At 32.1% G+C, this 18,465-nt stretch overlaps 1 protein-coding gene across 4 annotated transcripts in view; it reads right to left on the minus strand.

Annotated features, from left to right (window-relative positions):
* LOC130902512 (proto-oncogene tyrosine-protein kinase ROS) overlaps positions 1-18,465 on the minus strand; it is a 42,847-nt gene that overhangs the window by 5,844 nt on the left and 18,538 nt on the right. For 2 of the 4 annotated variants that reach the window (XM_057814712.1, XM_057814713.1), the window contains exons 3-20: positions 17,444-17,503; positions 16,973-17,302; positions 16,791-16,913; positions 13,816-13,957; positions 13,510-13,629; positions 13,058-13,394; positions 12,209-12,418; positions 11,835-12,151; positions 10,616-11,115; positions 8,953-9,139; positions 8,572-8,892; positions 8,336-8,508; positions 6,566-6,943; positions 5,249-6,503; positions 4,191-4,540; positions 2,596-2,830; positions 2,294-2,536; positions 2,015-2,239 (exon numbers count right to left, since the gene is read on the minus strand). In XM_057814712.1, coding sequence (XP_057670695.1) covers positions 2,015-2,239; positions 2,294-2,536; positions 2,596-2,830; positions 4,191-4,540; positions 5,249-6,503; positions 6,566-6,943; positions 8,336-8,508; positions 8,572-8,892; positions 8,953-9,139; positions 10,616-11,115; positions 11,835-12,151; positions 12,209-12,418; positions 13,058-13,394; positions 13,510-13,629; positions 13,816-13,957; positions 16,791-16,913; positions 16,973-17,302; positions 17,444-17,503 — 5,506 coding nt within the window. Of the gene's footprint in view, positions 1-2,014; positions 2,240-2,293; positions 2,537-2,595; positions 2,831-4,190; positions 4,541-5,248; positions 6,504-6,565; positions 6,944-8,335; positions 8,509-8,571; positions 8,893-8,952; positions 9,140-10,615; positions 11,116-11,834; positions 12,152-12,208; positions 12,419-13,057; positions 13,395-13,509; positions 13,630-13,815; positions 13,958-16,667; positions 16,914-16,972; positions 17,303-17,443; positions 17,504-18,465 lie in introns of all 4 variants that reach the window. The other 2 variants (XM_057814710.1, XM_057814711.1) reach the window with 1 other exon arrangement.

Here is an 18,465-nt window from a genome sequence, read left to right on the forward strand (position 1 = left end):
AATGTGTAGTGAGATAAGTGATTAAACATTCAATTTAATACTAAAAGAAGTTCTAGGAGTTTCGTAACAAGGTAAGTTTAAGTCATTTTATATCAAATTAACACAAAAACATCCTTTTATGCTCATCCTCAATATTTTTTTTGGAATTTGACACTATTGGTACAAAGTTGGTAGAATATGAAATTTTATCGAGATATGTCAGCTGATATATGAAATACAGGGCTGTAAAGTTGTTATAAATGGATCTAAAAACAGAAAATTGACGTAGAAACTTTACTATTTAAGATACAGATCCGGCGTTTTCAAAATATTAATTTGGGATAATGATTCCATTTAAAAAAAAATTAAAAGTTTAATTTTCATTAATTTAATTGTGTAGTCTCTAAAAAATTTGAATAATTTATAAAAAAATTTTAAATTATGATATTCAATTATTTTTTTCATGAAATTGTTCGTTTTTTATGTATTTTTCGGGAAAAAAATTGATACAATTTTCGGAGACAAATCGGGGAATGTATGGTTTTTAGCTTTTGTATTGACCAAAATTTTTGTTTGAATGCGTCGAAAAAATTAACAAAATGGTGAAAAAATTCATAGAAAATATTAATTTTTCGATTTTCTATCAATTTAAATTCACACTTCCAAATAATAAAATTTTGGAAGAGGGGTCCATCTTATTTTCCTATTTTTGGTCATAAAAAATCGATAAATTACCAATTTTTTTCAATTAAGTTTATTTTTTCGACACATTTAAGATAAAAATGTGACTTAAATTTGGAAAACAAAATTTTTACCAATAAAAAATGCAAAATTCAGTTCCCTCCAAAAAAAATTATTTTTTTGAAGGATTTGAATTTTAAATTGACAAAAATTTTCCTTTTCCAACTTGTGTCGTTTTGTTATTATAAATTATCTCAAAAAAAAATTAACAAAACAAAAAAAATATTGAAAATATCGATTTTTTATAACCAAAAATAAATTAGACCCCACCCTGAAGTATCCACCAATAAGTGCTTTTCACTTATTCCATACCTTTTTCACTATTTTATGTGGCACTTTTACTTTTTGCATTAATTTTTCACTATTTTAGGTAGATTCTCATTATTTTCATTTTTAAAGCAAAGTCTTTCCACCTAATTAATATTATTTTCACTATTTTATGTGGGTCATTATATATGTTTCTGTAAAAAATGCAAAGTTTTTCAAAATTTCATTTATTTCAAACTTTTCTCGCTACTTTATGTGGCACTTTAGAAATGTACTCATTATTTTTACTTTTTGCATTAATTTTTCACTATTTTAGGTAGATTCTCATTATTTTCATTCTTAATGCAAAGTCTTTTCACCTAATTAATATTGTTTTCATTATTTTATGTGGTTCATTATACATGTTTTTGAAAAAATGCAAAGTTTTTCAAAATTTCACTTATTTGATACCTTTTTCACTATTTTATGTGGCACTTTAAAAAAGTACTCATTAATTTCACTTATTTCATTACTTTTTCACTATTTTAGGTAGATTCTCATTATTTTCATTCTTAATGCAAAGTCTTTTCACCTAATTAATATTGTTTTCATTATTTTATGTGGTTCATTATACATGTTTTTGAAAAAATGCAAAGTTTTTCAAAATTTCACTTATTTGATACCTTTTTCACTATTTTATGTGGCACTTTAAAAATGTACTCATTAATTTCACTTATTTCATTACTTTTTCACTATTTTAGATAGATTTTCATTATCTTCGGTCTAAATGCAAAGTCTTTTTATCTAATTAATACTGTTTTCACTATTTTATGTGGGTTATTATACATGTTTCTGAAAAAAATGCAAAGTTTTTCAAAATTTCACTTATTTCAAACTTTTTTTGTTGCTTTATGTGGCACTTTAAAAATGTACTCATTAATTTCACTTTTTACATTAATTTTTCACTATTTTAGATAGATTTTCAATATCTTCAGTCTTTATAAAGCAAAGTCTTCTCACTTAATTAATATATAATATTTATACTTACGATAAACAAAAACCAAAATGAAGAAAACACAAATCGACAGCGGTACCAAAGTAGCGATCAAAATCAGCTTCATGGGGCTCTGTTTTTCTGCCATTCTCGCCGCCTCCGTCAAATCGAATTCGTTACTTTCCTCACTAACGTTACTCCAACCGTAAGAATTTAAAGACGACACCCTAAACGCGTATTTATATTTCTCATTTAGACCGTCTATGATCCAAGATGTATCTAAAAATAAAATTCTCTAACAAACTGTCAATTTTTGACGTGATAATTACATACTGGTTCCGTTGTAATAAGTAATCCATTGCTCGGGGTCTTCTAGTTCAATAGAAGGGGATGTATTGAAAAAGGGGGTAGTTCTATTGGTATTTCGTTTGGTTCTGTAAAACCGTAATATTTTCCCCTCCAATTTGTACATTTCAATGGGCGCCCCGTTGTCTTTGGAAGCCTCCCATAGGACTTTGTAAATATTTGGTTTGACGTATTGAATAATGGGTATTCCCGGTGGACTGGGTCTGTCGCCTTAAAACCCCCACATTAAAAAAAAACAACTACATTTTATTAAATTTGAATTTATATACCTAGCGTCTCGAAAGTAAACCTGGTATCGCGTGGCCAAAGGTATTCCTCATCGTTTCCTGCGTACAGAAGTCTCAATCTGTATTTATAGTGAGTTTTAGGTCGAAGGTTATTCACTTTGATGTGAATACTGGTATTTTCTTTTTTAAAATCGTCGATTTGTTGCCATTCGTTCGTTGGTAATAGGGAATATTCCATTTGGTATGATTTTATATGTTCGGTTAATTCCCAAGATAACTACAAATTAACGAATCGTAATTTTTTTCATGATCACATCGTATATTAATGTAAATCGGGTCTAAATAGACAGTAATCGGATCAGTAGAGGTTAGAAAATTGACACAATTGGTTCGTTAAATGGATTTATTAAACTTTGGGATCAAAATTGAATGGTACAGGCTAGAAAATGGGCACTATTAGTTCGTTAAATGGATTCAAAAAGCCTTTGGGGTTAAAATCAAATAGTAAAAGTTAAAAAATGGACACAATTAGTTTGTTAAATCAATTTACTAAGCTTTGGGATCAAAATTGAATGGTAGAGGCTAGAAAATGGACAGAATTAGTTCGTTAAATAGATTTACTAAACTTTGGGATCAAAATTGAATGGTACAGGTTAGAAAATGGACACAATTAGTTCGTTAAATGAATTCAAATAGCCTTTGGGGTCAAAATCAAATAGTAAAAGTTAAAAAATGGACACAATTAGTTTGTTAAATCGATTTACTAAGCTTTGGGATCAAAATTGAATGGTAGAGGCTAGAAAATGGACAGAATTAGTTCGTTAAATAGATTTACTAAACTTTGGGATCAAAATTGAATGGTACAGGTTAGAAAATGGACAGAATTAGTTCGTTAAATGGATTTACTAAACTTTGGGATCAAAATTGAATGGTACAGGTTAGAAAATGGACACAATTAGTTCGTTAAATGAATTCAAATAGCCTTTGGGGTCAAAATCAAATAGTAAAAGTTAGAAAATGGACACAATTAGTTTGTTAAATGGATTTACTAAACTTTGAGATCAAAATTGAATGGTACAGGGTAGAAAATGGACACAATTAGTTCGTTAAATGGATTCAAAAAGCCTTTGGGTTTAAAATCAAATAGTAAAAGTTAAAAAATGGACACAATTAGTTTGTTAAATCGATTTACTAAACTTTGGGATCAAAATTGAATGGTACAGGGTAGAAAATGAAAAGAATTAGTTCGTTATTATATGGATTCAAAAAGCCTTTGGGGTTAAAATCAAATAGTAAAAGTTAAAAAATGGACACTATTAGTTTATTAATTCGATTTACTAAACTTTGGGATCAAAATTGAATGGTACAGGCTAGAAAATGGACACAATTAGTTTGTTAAATGGATTTACTAAGCTTTGGGATCAAAACTGAATGGTACAGGTTAGGAAATGGACACAATTAGTTCGTTAAATGGATTTACTAAGGTTTGGGGTCAAAATTTGATGCAAAAGCTGGGAAAATGAACTCAATAAGTTCGTTAAATGGATTTAAGAAGCTTTGGGGTCAAAATTGAATGGAAGAGGTTAGGAAAATAGATATAACTTTAAGATCGAAATTAAATAGAGAATATCCCATACCTCCATGTCGTAAGCGGTTTTATTTTCCAAAATTAAAACGTTAGGTTCAGGATAAGTTATTATTTGTACCCTATCGCTGTCACTAGAAGAAGCATTGGTTTCGCTGTAGCTTCTAACCCAAATTGAGTAAGTTTCGTTTGGGGTTAAGGTGGTTAAGTAAGCATTTAGTTCTTGGGAACTGTTGACGCTTAATTCTCCTTTTTGTCTCACTCCTAACGGTGTACTTTCGGTTTGATAATGGATTTCGTAATAAACAATTATTCCGTTCAGTTCTTGTGGTGGTAACCACGAAATAGAAGCTAAATTTGGACTTAGAACCGCGGCTGAGACGTTTCGAGGTTTCGTCGGTACTGTAAACAGGAAATCCTTAAGTTTGAGGTTATAAATTATTTTTATATAAGAAACAGTTTTTTTTACTTCGAGTTAATACGTCTTTACTGCTTTTATCTATGGTTAAAAATTATTTGGAAAATTTAATATTAATTTTTTTTAATTCAAATTTACCCGAAAAATTTTTGAAATCGTGTAAATTTTAAGAAATATGGCAAAACATTACAATTCTTCGAATCGATTAATCCAAAAGTTACATATTTCTAGGTTATGTTTGTTACGTCATTGTTTTTTCTATTTTTTTTGCTTATTTCACTCTTTATGTCAATCAAGCGTTGATTTGAATACCTGACGATGAATACACAGGTATTCGAAAGCTCGGAAATATATTAGAGTTAGTACACTTTGGTGTTTAATTTTGCTCACGAAAACTCAATATAATAATTTCGAAATTTAATATTTGGAAAATATATTCTGCCGTTCTTCAAAGGAGAAAACAACTACTTTCCTGGCTAATACCTCGACGAAATTGAATTACATCTCCTCTGAAGAGCGTGATGTCAATCGACCTTTTTATAGGAGTTTATGATCACTGACTAGTTTCGACGTTATTACGTATTAGAGTGGTTTAACAACTCTCGTTCGAGCTTGAGACCCGAACTGAAGGCAACGTCAAACGGCGTCGCAATTTGGTTCATGTAGGTTGGAGTATAATTAAAATAACTTACCTCCTGGCGCTGTACGGAATATACCGGGCGGTCCAATAATAACGTCGTTCATCACACTATAATAATTACTTATCGAAACTCTGACCGCGTATTCGGTGTAAGGTTTCAATCGATCGATAGTCAATATTTTATCGAAAGTGTTTATCATCGAACAATTACGAAATTCGGTACAATCGTAATTTTCGTTAAAAACGCTGTAGTATACGGAATATTTAACGCTCGCCATCGACGTATCCATACAATCCTCGTTCGAAGCGATTTCCGGCATTTCTAATACCAATGAATCGGAAGTTTTCGAATTCAGAGCGAGGGTGTAGTTGTTGTGTTGTTTAGGGCTTAGACAACGGACCGGTGGGTAGGGTTGAACGTGTTTTCCGTATACAATCAAATCGGAAACGTCGATCTGTTTGGTAAATAATTTGTTTTCTTGTCTATCGAAGGCGTAAAAGTAACCGCCTCGCGTCCAATACGAAACTACGAGATCGCTTTCGAGATTTTCCAACGGAAAACCCCCGATTTTATCCGATTCGATTAACGAACCGCAATTTTCGGATTTTTCATCGAACCAAACGACATTTTCACTATAAATATCGGAAAAAATTATTTTAGGTCGAATTTTTATATCCGAATGATCGATTGTGAAATTATAATCGATTTCCGTTCCGAATAAACAATCGATTCTTTTTCGATTATCATTGAAAAATTTTTGCGGATTTTTTCCGGATAAGTCGCTTTGCATTAGTTCGAATTTCGATTTTTTCGCTTCCTCGACCCAATAGATTTTTTTCGAGAAAGGTGATATTTTGATTTTTTTGATAATTCCATTATTACTACGGAAAATCTCTATACTTTCTAACGGATTTCGATTTAAATCTAATCGATACACCGCCGATCGATTGGTATCTTCGATTAATCGAACGTAGTACAAATTTCTACCGATCCAATCGATAGTTAGATCGTCGATATCGGCGCGAAATTCGAATAATTTCGTTTGGGTACCGTTAGACGTGTTCAATTCGTACATCTCGCCTTTTTTGTCCGACCAAAAGATTTTTTTTTCTTTTATTAAGTAAGTGACGTGTTTCGGTTCGGCGATGTCGTCAATCAAACGTTTCGTCTTATTCAAATCGACGTCGTCTAAAAATATGGAAGTTCCCGATGCCATTAGAATCATCGGTACCGGACGTTCCGAAGCCGTATTCACAGATACTGGCGGAGATTTAACTCCGAGACCGATTTTCGTAAACGCCTGAACCTGAAAATTTAAATAAAAACGAAAATATAATATACTGATCGTCCCCGGGTGGTGTAACTAACCTCAAAGTGATATTCTCCGGAATTACCGACCATTTCTAACCTATATTCGGTTTCGTTGTTTCTTTTGATGACGTTGTCGCATAAATCCATTTCGACGTTATTCTCCACGTACCACAAACATCTCAATTTGTAACCTTGTAGGATACCGTTGGGGTTTAAGGGGGGATCCCATCTGATGATGATCGTCGCGAAATGAACGTCGTATTCGACGAAAGTTCTGAGGTTTAGAGGGGCGGAGGGTGTCGAGGACGGCGAGATGACCGTGGTGTGTAGTACGGGAGATGACGCCCAATAAGTGAAAGATCTCACTGTGACGTTTATCGGAGTGAAAGGGGTGACTTCTAACCAGCATTTTACTGTCGGTATTGTCGTTATTATCTAGAAAAAATAAACGTGAATAACCCCCAATTATTTATTCCGAAAAACAATGTAAATACTACGAATAGATTTGGAAAAAATCAAGCATCGACAAATAGATCAACAGAATTACGTATATTTTGAGAAAAACTGGAGGATCTGGCATCGATGTAAATACTAGTTGTTCAATCGCGTTGAAAATACGAAAATGACAAAAATCCTTCGTTTTCGGGATTATTTATTCGATTCAAATTAGAATATTCTCGAGAAAATGGAAGTTTGGCAACAATGTAAATACCACCATAAGGTAGAACGTAATATGAAAATGACAAACACCAAAAATTATGAAAATCTGTCGAACAGTTACTAAGATTAGTAGATTCCCAGATAATCTGAAGGTCTGGCAATCATGTAAATGTTACGATAAGATGTAGGGCGTTAGAAAAATTTCGACAACCAAAAATTATGGAGCTTAGGACATTTCCAGAAAAAAGGGAGGTTTGGCAGCAACGCAAACTGTTTTAGATTTAATTGAGGTGATCTATAGTTTTAAATCGCCCTGTTTATGTATTTTCGCATGATTTTCGGAAATTTCAATGTAAATTTGGAATTTAAATGACATAAACAATCAAATTATCAAAATTAACAATAATTTGGTGCATTTGCAGAAAAATGGAAGATCTGACAACAATGTGAATACTGTGATAAGATCTATCGTAGAAATCCTCCCAACAGTTTTCCACATCTATACTTTTAAATCACCCTGTATATGTAAATTTGCGTCATTTTTGGAAATTTCGATGTAATTTTGAAATTTTGAAAATTTGAAAAAAAAACAGACCAAGTATGAAAATATGTAAAAATTTAGTATATCTTCAGAAAAAATGGAAGATCCGACAACAATGTGATAAGATATAGTATGAAAATGTTTTAAACATTTGTCGGTATATTTGAAGCAATTTATACGTATAAATCACCCTGTATATATAAATTTGCATCATTTCAATGTCATTTTGGAAGTTTTGGAAGTAAAAGTTTATTTGAGAAAAAAATTTCAAGTATTTATAATTGCAAAAAATTGAAGATTTGACAATATTTGTATTTTGTACATAACTATACGTTTTCAAATTTTGTATATATCCAGAAAATCTGACAACAATGTAGATATTACGATGTGATCGAGCGCGTTATAAAAATTTCAAAAATTCTAAAATTAGTACAAACAATAATCGAGAGATTATTGATATATTCTATATCTAAAGTTCACGTAATTTTTGGAAATTTTGATGCAATTCAGAAATTTAAATGAAAAAAAAAGAAGTATCAAAATTTGTAATAAAAAAATTTAGTATGTTTCAATAAAAAGTAGAATATCTGACAACAATGTATAATAAAAGTATCAGGAATACTGACCGTTACGTCGTCAATCTTCGTCCTATTGACGATTTGTATTTCGTAGAAAACCGTCCCGTAATTTACGTTTGTCACAGGATCCCAAGTTATGTTGAAAGAATCGCAGGAACCGTCCACCCGAACCGATTTACTTTCCACCATTTCAGGTATAACGTTCAACTGAAGCCACGGATCTGAAACAAAACAAATACCCCCAAATAACACAAAATAATTTTTACTTAAAAAAAATCACTTACCCGGTAACATTAATAAAGAAGTATCCACAACGTAAACCATATTTAGTCCTTGTAGATATTTTCCGTTAATGGAAGCGATATTTTTGCCGGACAAATCGCTGATTGCAGCATTTTTATCGTCTTGCAACCACAATAAACGCTTGTGGAAATAACATAGCGAGCCTTGTATATTAGGTTTTTGTAAACTGGAAATTTTTTCTACTTCCGGTATTTCGTTTTCCCAATGACCCATCATTCGAGCTTTGTACAAATTCGAACCCTCCGATCCTCTCACTATCCAATACACGTATTTTTCTTCGAAATCCAACGTTAAACCCATAACTGGAAATAATTTTGTTCATTGAGGTTATGTTTATTTTCGAAATTCGTGGAAATTCTAACCTTGTTTGCCGGAAAAATATTGCACGTCGTGGTATTCAAATCTATCGACTCCGTTTAGATGCGCGCATTCGACTTTGATCCCTGTCGACCAATAGAGGTACGCCTTCACCGAATCGATGTTCAGTTCTTTGGCTAAGACTGTCAGTAGTGGTTCGTGTGCGGTACCATTCAAATTCCCACGTAAAATCTAGATTTACAAATAAAAAAGGAATATTTTTGATATTCTGTTTTTTCGTGGAATAATGATTTTAAATCAAAATATAACACATTATAGGAAACAAAAATTTTCTTCTTATTTTTTTATCAAGTGAAAACTGGTGTATATAATGGAATAGTTCAACTACCTGTGATGTCACATCTCATGTTATTATTTTGTTTTATTTTCGACTACTGCAAATATAGAGAAATACAGTGTTGCCATATCATCATTTTGTTGTTATCGTTATTCTTATGTTCAAAGGATTTGTAAAATCCCAGTGAATAGCGGCGTTGCCATATTACTTTTATTTACAAAATAATGAATACTTTTATCGTTGTATGGTGATAATGTCTATCGATTGAGATTGTGAGTGAATTTGGAGATATGCAATGCTGTGCTGCCACATCAATTTTCTATAAAAACAACGAATAAATATTTTTTCTTTATATTTCGATGGAATATTGAAAATCTGAGGAAATGCAGTGTTGCCATATCAATTTTATTTACTAAATCATTAATTTTTTCATTGTTTTGTATCGCTTACTGAAACTTAGAGATATATCTTGAAAAAATCTATGGAAATGCGATGTTGCTACATCATTCATTTGTGAGAAACAATGGTTAAATCTTTTTTCGCTATTCCGATGAAATAAAAATCTAGGTAAATGCAGTGTTGTCATTTCAATATTGTTTGCTATATAATGGATTTTCCATCATTGTAACATTGCTGAAAGTTTGGGGAATTGCGGGGTTGCCAAATAAATTTTTTTAACAAGATAATGAATTTTCCCGTTGTTCCGTACATCCTCGGAAAATCGATAAAATGTCTTGAGAAAATCGAGGAAATTGCCGTGTTGTCACAACTGTTTTATATACGAAACGATAAATAGATCTAGTAAGATGCAGTGTTGCCACATCCGTTGTATTTACAGTGTCGATGTTTTCCACGAAATAGGAATTTTGGAGAATTGCGATGTTGCCAAATCAATTTTTAACTATGAAATATTAAGTTTTTTTTATTTTGCATCATCCATCCAAAATTGAACAAACAAATTGATAAAATCGAGGAAAATCCTGTGTTACCAACGTAATACTATATACCGACAATGACTTATACTTTTTTGATATATTTCAATGGAATTTTGGAAATATAGGGTACAGTGTTGCCACATCAATGTTGAATGTTGAAAATCTATAGCAATGCAGTGTTGCTACTTTAATTTTATTCACAAAATAATGAATTTTCAATCATTATTTGGGTAATTGCGATGTTGTCACCTCAATTTTATACACTCGACAATATAATACTTTTTTGTTAATATGCGATGTTGCCACGTTAAATAATGCCCCCGAATTGTTATTTTATCCAAAAATACGGAGAAAATCGACTCGAACGCTTCATGTATTTCAAAATTTCGAATAATTAATCACAAATCCGTAGTTTAAAAAAAAAATCGTACTCACCAATTGTTGTTTCGGATTCGACCAATAAAGCTTCATCCCGATCCAATCGACGGCTATACTACCGACGGAATCCAGATCCGTCAATCGACCGTATCTCCTCGACGTCGTATTATACCAATAAACGAAAGAAGAATTGGCAACCATGTAAATTTGATCTTTGTACCAAGCGATATCGGTATAATGGTAATCCCTCAATCTACTCTTATCCATCAGTATTTCCAAATTTTCACCGGCCGCGTTGGTCCGAAGAAGCCCCTCCGACGCCGACCACAACAGAACCGGACTTTTGGACGAATTTAAGGTTATGCCTCGAAAGTCCGAAGACCACGGTCCTTTACCAGAATTGGTGTACGCGGCTACTTTTAAAATGTATTCCCTGTTTTCCTTGAGGTTAGTTACGGTAAAAATCGTATTGTTTATGTTCCTGTGGACGATGGTGTTGTCCGTATTCGCTTCCCTTACAGATATTTCGTAAGACCAATTTTGCCAAGCGCCCTTTCCTATAGAAAAAAAGCCGATCCTGTAGCAAATTATTACGATGGAAATCGGGTACGTTGATGAAATAAGAAATTATCGAAATGACCCCGTATTACGAAATCAGAAATTTCACTAAGCTCCCTACCCTATAGAAAATAAAGCCGGCCCTGTAAGAAATTCTTACGAAGCAATCGATTACGTTGATGAAGAAAGAACTTATGGAAAAACCCCTGTAAAACCAAACCCGGAAATGTTTGAGAGCTAAGAAACTGTGAAAAATTTAATTTTGGAAAGATAAAAATTATTTTTGAAATTAGTGTAAGAATAGAATGAAAATTAATAAAAACAAAAAGGAAAGTTAAAAATTCTTAAAATCAATCGAAAGTATGAGATTCATAATATTTTGTAGTGAAATACTGCAGATAATGAAGAAATCGTAGTAGGCGAGTAATATTGTAGGTTCAGCTTTTTACAACTAGAGGGCGGATAAAAATTAATCATTTAATATACAAATTTCAAATTAGTAGGCCTTGAAACGATAAAATGACCGTTATAACTGCGCAGTGAGTTTTAGTCCAATAAAAATATTGAAGAAATAATAGTACGATAAAATTATATTTCAGCAATTTAGTAAACAATATGATGAAATGATCATTGCGACTGCGCATTAACTATTATTTTCATGAAAAAATCGATAAATTTTGGATATATCGGAAATATTAAAGTAAAAAATTCGAAATACCTTGAAGACCGACCAAATGCGGCGGTTGCCATCTTGTTTTCGCGATATCCCTTCCGAAAATGGCTTGGACGTTGGTAGGGGGGTTGATGGGAGTCGGCCAGGGTTGAGAACTTTGAGAATTGATAAAAAGTTTTTTATAATAACCGTTATTGATAACGAGAGCGTTGTGATAATAGCTTTTGCTGTATTCGTTGTAATCTTCGAAATATACCACTGCTCCGTCTGTCCAATAAAACAATTTATTTTCCATACTTAACGATACTACTTTAGATAATTTAGGAGTCGCCACTGTCGTTCTGATATTTTTAATTTCGTTACTAAAAAAAGTTGAAATTACGAACTATTTTTTTATTTTCGAATCATACTAAACTCACCCGTCTAAAGTTACCGACATTATCGTATTCAATCTTTGATAAGAAACTAGAACGTTGAAATTGTGATATTCGAAAGTAAAAGCTCCTAGTTCAGTTTCGTTTAATATTTTTTTTATTTTTTTATCTGCCGGTATACCATTACCGACGTCGTTGATGTCGAGACGAAAAAAACCACCATTATTATAATCTTGTATCACCCAAAATAAATATCTAAAATAAAGAAAATAATTTTTTTAATGTAAATGAAATATTTAAAATAATGCTGCTATAAATCGAACGACGCCACTGGTGAAATTCTCTGAACATAAAAGACATGGAAGCTACTAACTCACTAGACAAAGACAGAAACATAATATTTCATTCATTCATTACAATTATTTGTGAGTATGAGAGAGATAGATTTTAGATTGGCAACGATTTAAACCAGAGTATTCATGTGATTCACATAGGCGTGCATTTCAAAAATTTAATACATAAAAATAATTATAATTTAGTTTTTTAAATTAACGTTCAATAATTTGTAGGAATGTTTGAAAAAATAGTTTATTTATAACAAAAAAAATACATTTTTATTATCGTATACAATTGTATATATAATCTTGTCCCATAAATTTGAGAAATTAAAAAATTCGTAAATGTTTCATATTTTAAATATCCAGTGGCGTGCTACAAAATTTGTTATAAAACTTTCGTTTTATTCAATTTTAATGAAATAAGAGAAAATCTTGAAAATTAATTTTCGTAGCTAATTCATCTTTAACATATAAATTTCCTATAAAAGTTATACAAGGTGTTACAAAAATATTCTACAATTAAATTATGTATTTTTTATTAAAAAAAATAACTTACCCGTTCAAGGGATCAATCTGCAGTGAAGACGGTTTTTGACTTAGACCGGCATAAACTACCATCAAGCCGCTACCATCTAAATTACACCTTTTTATAATATAAGCTGTATTGAATTTAATTTCGCCCAGAATGTACAATTGGTCATTCAACCAATCGACAGTAACGTCTAGTGGTTTGAAATCCAAATTTTGCGGTTCCAAAATATCTATTTTAACAAAATTTTTTTTATACGGATCATTAAAATTAATTGGGGAATTCTGATATAATGGAATTTTCGAGACGAATCCATCGCTATCGGTAACGAAAAGAAGTTTTTTGTTATAATGAAATCCGATACCTAAAAACAATAAATGTGTCAAAAAAATGTCACCATTATTATAAAATTGATAAGACGAAGTCTGATGATGATTATTAGGGAATGAAACGCATCGATAGTTGAAAGTTATTCTCACCTTTCAGTTCGATATTACTTTTATACAACACTTTAGGTTCTTCGTCCATAGAAAGAATATTTAATTCCAAAATAGTCGAATTTGTAGCTAATATTAATGGCGGTTTGGTGACATTTGTTACTATAACAAAAAAATTAATAATTTTATTAATTATAATACGAGTCCGGTCCTGCTGTTTGTTTACATTGCTGAGAGTAGTGTCCATTCATTATAGTTTGCTACACGTCAATGTATTTCAAAAAAATGATAATAATTATTAAATTTGAATAATTTTTATCGTGTATTAATTAATTTTTTGATACTAACTTGGCCTTTCCGCGGGAGTAGACACCATAGTAGTGGCAGGCGGTCCGGAACCGTTTTTGTTTCTCATTCTCAGTTCAACGGAATAATCATTTAGTGCTTTCAAATCTCCTACTACGATATCAGATTTGTCAGGAGGAATATCCTATATGTAAATATTTAAATTGAACATTTTTTTTTAAATCCACTAACACAAACCATAAAAGTGTATTGATGATTCATTCTCGGACGATTCTGATACTGAAAAACGAACGCGTCCGGTAAACTGTCATTCGTCATAGATAAATATTTAAATACCCCTTTCAGTTACTCGAAGTATTCCGAGTGTTTACTTAGCTCTCACTTTTATCTATATTTTGACGTATATAACCCGTATTTGAAATAAACATTGGGGTAGATAGAAAAAAATATCCAATTTTATTTATTTCAAGTACATTAAGCCTTCCAGTGACGTAGGTATATTTATTTAATTGGATTAAATACAGTGTAACTTCCAGTGGCGTAGATAGGGGAAATATCTGTTTTTATTTATATAAAATACATTGAGTTTTCCAGTGACGTACGTAGAGGAAAGCATATATATTTATTAACGTGAAATAAACATATTGAGGCTTCCAGAAGCGTCGGTAGAGGAAAATATCTGTTTATTTATTCGGTTTAAGCACAAAAAAGGCTTCTAGTGGCGTAGATAGAAGAAAATATCTATATTTATATATTGGAAGAGGAAGAGGTCCAGTAATCTTCGATAGGGGAAAAATCTCTATTTTTTTTTCAAATGAACATATTGAGACTTTCAGTGATGTAGTTAAAGGGATATATTTATTTATTTATTCGAAATAAACGTTTAGTAGCGTAGGTGGGGAAAATATGCATATTTAATCCTAAATATCAAAATAAATATGATAATGAGGCAATATTTCTGGTATGAAGCATTTCTGAGCTATAAGGTTATTTTTTCCGTTAATTTACGTCAATATCATCGATATCCTAGTCCAATGTTAACTGTGGTAGGTTATTAAGAACGTCCCAAAATTCGGCGTTGCCAAATCGACGTACTTTCTTTAAATACAATATTTTGTTTTGTGTACGTTTACGTTTTTATTTCGTTTCAGAAACGTCTTTGGTCAACTTTAACGTACTTTTATGGTTTTATTATAAATTTTAGAAAGAAAGCTAATGTACCAAGCGAAGAAGAAGAATTCATGCTGTTAGTATAAACAATAGACTGTTACAAACACATAAATAGATAGGAATTATTAAGTTGTGCTGTCAAATACATCTAGAGCAAAAAATATTTAAAACGATGTTCCAAAACGTATTCGGCTTCTTTCTACCAAATAAACATTTTTTTATTAAATTAATAAGTTATCCTGAGTACGGTCCTGTCTAGGTTTAATACCAGCCGTTTGACTCTTATTGATGAATCGCGTATGTGCGTTTGTAAGTTAATTTCGTGCCATTGTTGCCACATTTATTTAATATAATAATAATTGTATCTATTTTTTTCTTTAACGTTGATGATGATCTTTGCTTGAGAAAAACGTGGGTTAAATGTTTTTTTACGTAAATTTTGAAATGAAAACATTTGCATTTAAAAAAGATTCTATTTTCTTTCATATTGTTTAGGTAACTCGAAGTCTATTGTCTGGCTGTATATTTACATAACAAAAGTTCGAGAGTGTGAAATAAGAAGAAGAAATGTTAAGAGAGACAGCTACAAAATTATTCTATTATATTCGAGATTATTTTTTTTTAAGTTAAGGTTACGATTCCACTTTGAGATAAATAAACACAAAATGAGATTTTCAAATTTGTGTAAATTAGATTTTTAAGGCTTATTATTAGTTTTTATGATTTAAATTTGTATTAAATAATTTTCTACGCCTTCTGAACATTTTTGTAACAAATTATTTAGTGGTATTAGTCACCTTTCATAGGCTTCGGTAGAGTCTATTATCCATATTTATTTGAAATTATATAATTTAATGTTGAGAGATTTCCAGTGGCGTAGTTGGGGTAAAATATCTGTTTTTCAAATAAATACAAAATGAAAATTCCAGTGACGTACGTAGTGGTGAATATCTGTATTTATATATTTAAGATAAACACAGAATGATATTTCCAGTGGCGTAGTTAGGGTAAACTATCTGTTTCCCAAATAAATACAAAATGAAAATTCCAGTGACGTACGTACGGGTGACTATCTGTATTTATATATTTAAGATAAACACAGAATGATATTTCCAGTGGCGTAGTTAGGGTAAACTAACTGTTTCCCAAATAAATACAAAATGAAAATTCCAGTGACGTAGTTAGGGTGGAATATCTGTTTATCAAATAAACACAAAATGAAAACTGCAGTGGCGTACGTAGAGGTTGATATCTGTTTTTTATTTTTAATAAATACAAGTGAAATTTCCAGTAGCGTATGTAAGGGGAAATATTTGCATTTATATATTTGAAATAAACACAAAGTGAGACTTCCATTGGCGTAGTTGGGGCGAAATATTTGTTATTCGAATAAATACAAAGGGAAATTTCCATTGACGTACTTAGGGGTGAATATCTGTATTTATATATTTAAAATAAATACAAAGTAATATTTCCACTGACGCAGTTGGGTTTAAATATCTGTTTTTCGGATAAATACAAAGTGAAACTTCCAGTGGCGTACGTAAGGATGAATATCTGTATCTATATATTTGAAATAAACACCAAGTGAGATGTTCAGTGGCGTAGTTGGGATAAAATATCTGTTTTTCGAATATATACAAAATGAAAGTTCCAGTGGCGTAGGTGGGGTTAAAATTGAAATTATCGTAACTTTAACGTATCAAAATAATCCCGAATCACACCTTGACTTCCGATCGATGATTATCGGTGATATTGAGAACGTAGGATAGGAGAGGGCCGTGCGGGAAGGGACCGGGTTCCCAGCTGATGCTTATACTTGACGAATCCACTGGAATAGCGCGTACATTCTGCGGCGGCGATGCCGGCGGACCGCCGGCCGTCGTTATAATCACCACGCTCTCGCCCGATACCACCAAATCCCCAAAATGTCTCCCCTCATTAGAATCGTGAATTATCGCTATACGAAACTGCAAAGACAAAAACATAAATACATCGTTTACTTTCAATTAAACCAATTTTTATTCACCCTGTATTTGGTATAGGGTTGTAAATCGCGTACGAAGAAAACGTTCATTTCCGGATCCCACGTCGTGTTCCTGCAATACTGCCACGACGATTTCGACGTGACGAACTCCTCGTATTGCCATTGGAGGAGATAAGTGAGACCCGACGTTTCGATTTGCGGAAAATTCCATTCCAACTTCAGGGAATCCGGTTTGAGGGAATCGGCGAGGAGAGCGGGAGCCGGAGGCGTTCCGAGTAGTTTACGCAATTTGGTGAAGTACTTCGTCATGGCGTCGTTACATCCTATTACGCAGTAGAGTTCCTTGGGATTGGGGCGCTCCGCGGTGGAGTTCTAACAAAAAAAAAACACGAATTTGCACTCAAAATTTGAACCTAATCTAACAATTATCGTGGTTTTAATAATAATTTGTTTACTGAATTATATAAAAACTATTATAAAGGGTGTGTCATTGATAATTGTGGTAATACTCACGCAAGATTCCCTGCAGGTTGTCGCGAGTGCTTTTTTCCATATTTTGCATCCTTTCAGACACTGCAATAAAAAAGAAACGACGAATTACGAAATTTTTCATAATTCTGTACATTCGTTGTATACAGAGTGATTTATTAGTATGATCAGTGTCTCCTTCGTCCTTTGAGATATCAATTCGAAGGATAATATCCATTATTAGTCTTCAAATTTTAAAATAATTGACAGTGACACGACATAACAATTAATTTAGCAGTTTGATACATTTGAATTTGAACTAGGGTAAAAATGAGTTTTACTAGTGATGGAACAGAGAGATTTTTTCGAGTAAATGAAAGATGTAGAGCTGTAGGAGATTTACCGAATCCATTAATTTGGATCCGCGTAGGAAAACCGGTTTGGTGTGGATTTCTCTTATATTTTGTGGGTAAAAGGCTTAAAATGCCATGTTTTTGGGGGGAGGATTCGTCCTAATACCTGGACCCTGGATCCGCCCTTGATTTACGCAGAATCTTCCTGATCTGTATCCTTGCTGCTCATTTTCTATTATTGTGATCTAGTTGGTTCCGTAATTTAGTGTTTCGCTTTATAATAACCCTGTATACGCAGCAGTCGTTGACCGAAATAAATTTATTGTTATAAAAATATCTTGAGTAAATGAATTTTTTGGAATTTCATCGTAAACATAAATTTAATAAACATGGGAACGTGTTGGTTAATTCAATGATAAAATAAGAGTGAGGGAGATGGATACATAGATAGAAAGAGAGAGAGAGAGAGAGAGTTGTATTATTTTGTTTGAATGAACATCAGGCCGTGATGCATTCTAATTGTAACAAATATGGTGGTCGACAGTGGCATCCGCTCCTAATAAACACAGTTAAAAAAGTCACACGCCTATTTCATAATTTAACACCAACGATACGACTTTCGAATAGAATATGCGGTGTTGTCGCAATTGTACGATTTTCATCGATATAAAGGAATTTCAAATAACGTTTTTACATTAAATTGTTGACTTTTCT

This window comes from Diorhabda carinulata, chromosome X (assembly GCF_026250575.1).
Source record: "Diorhabda carinulata isolate Delta chromosome X, icDioCari1.1, whole genome shotgun sequence".
NCBI lineage: Eukaryota > Metazoa > Arthropoda > Insecta > Coleoptera > Chrysomelidae > Diorhabda > Diorhabda carinulata.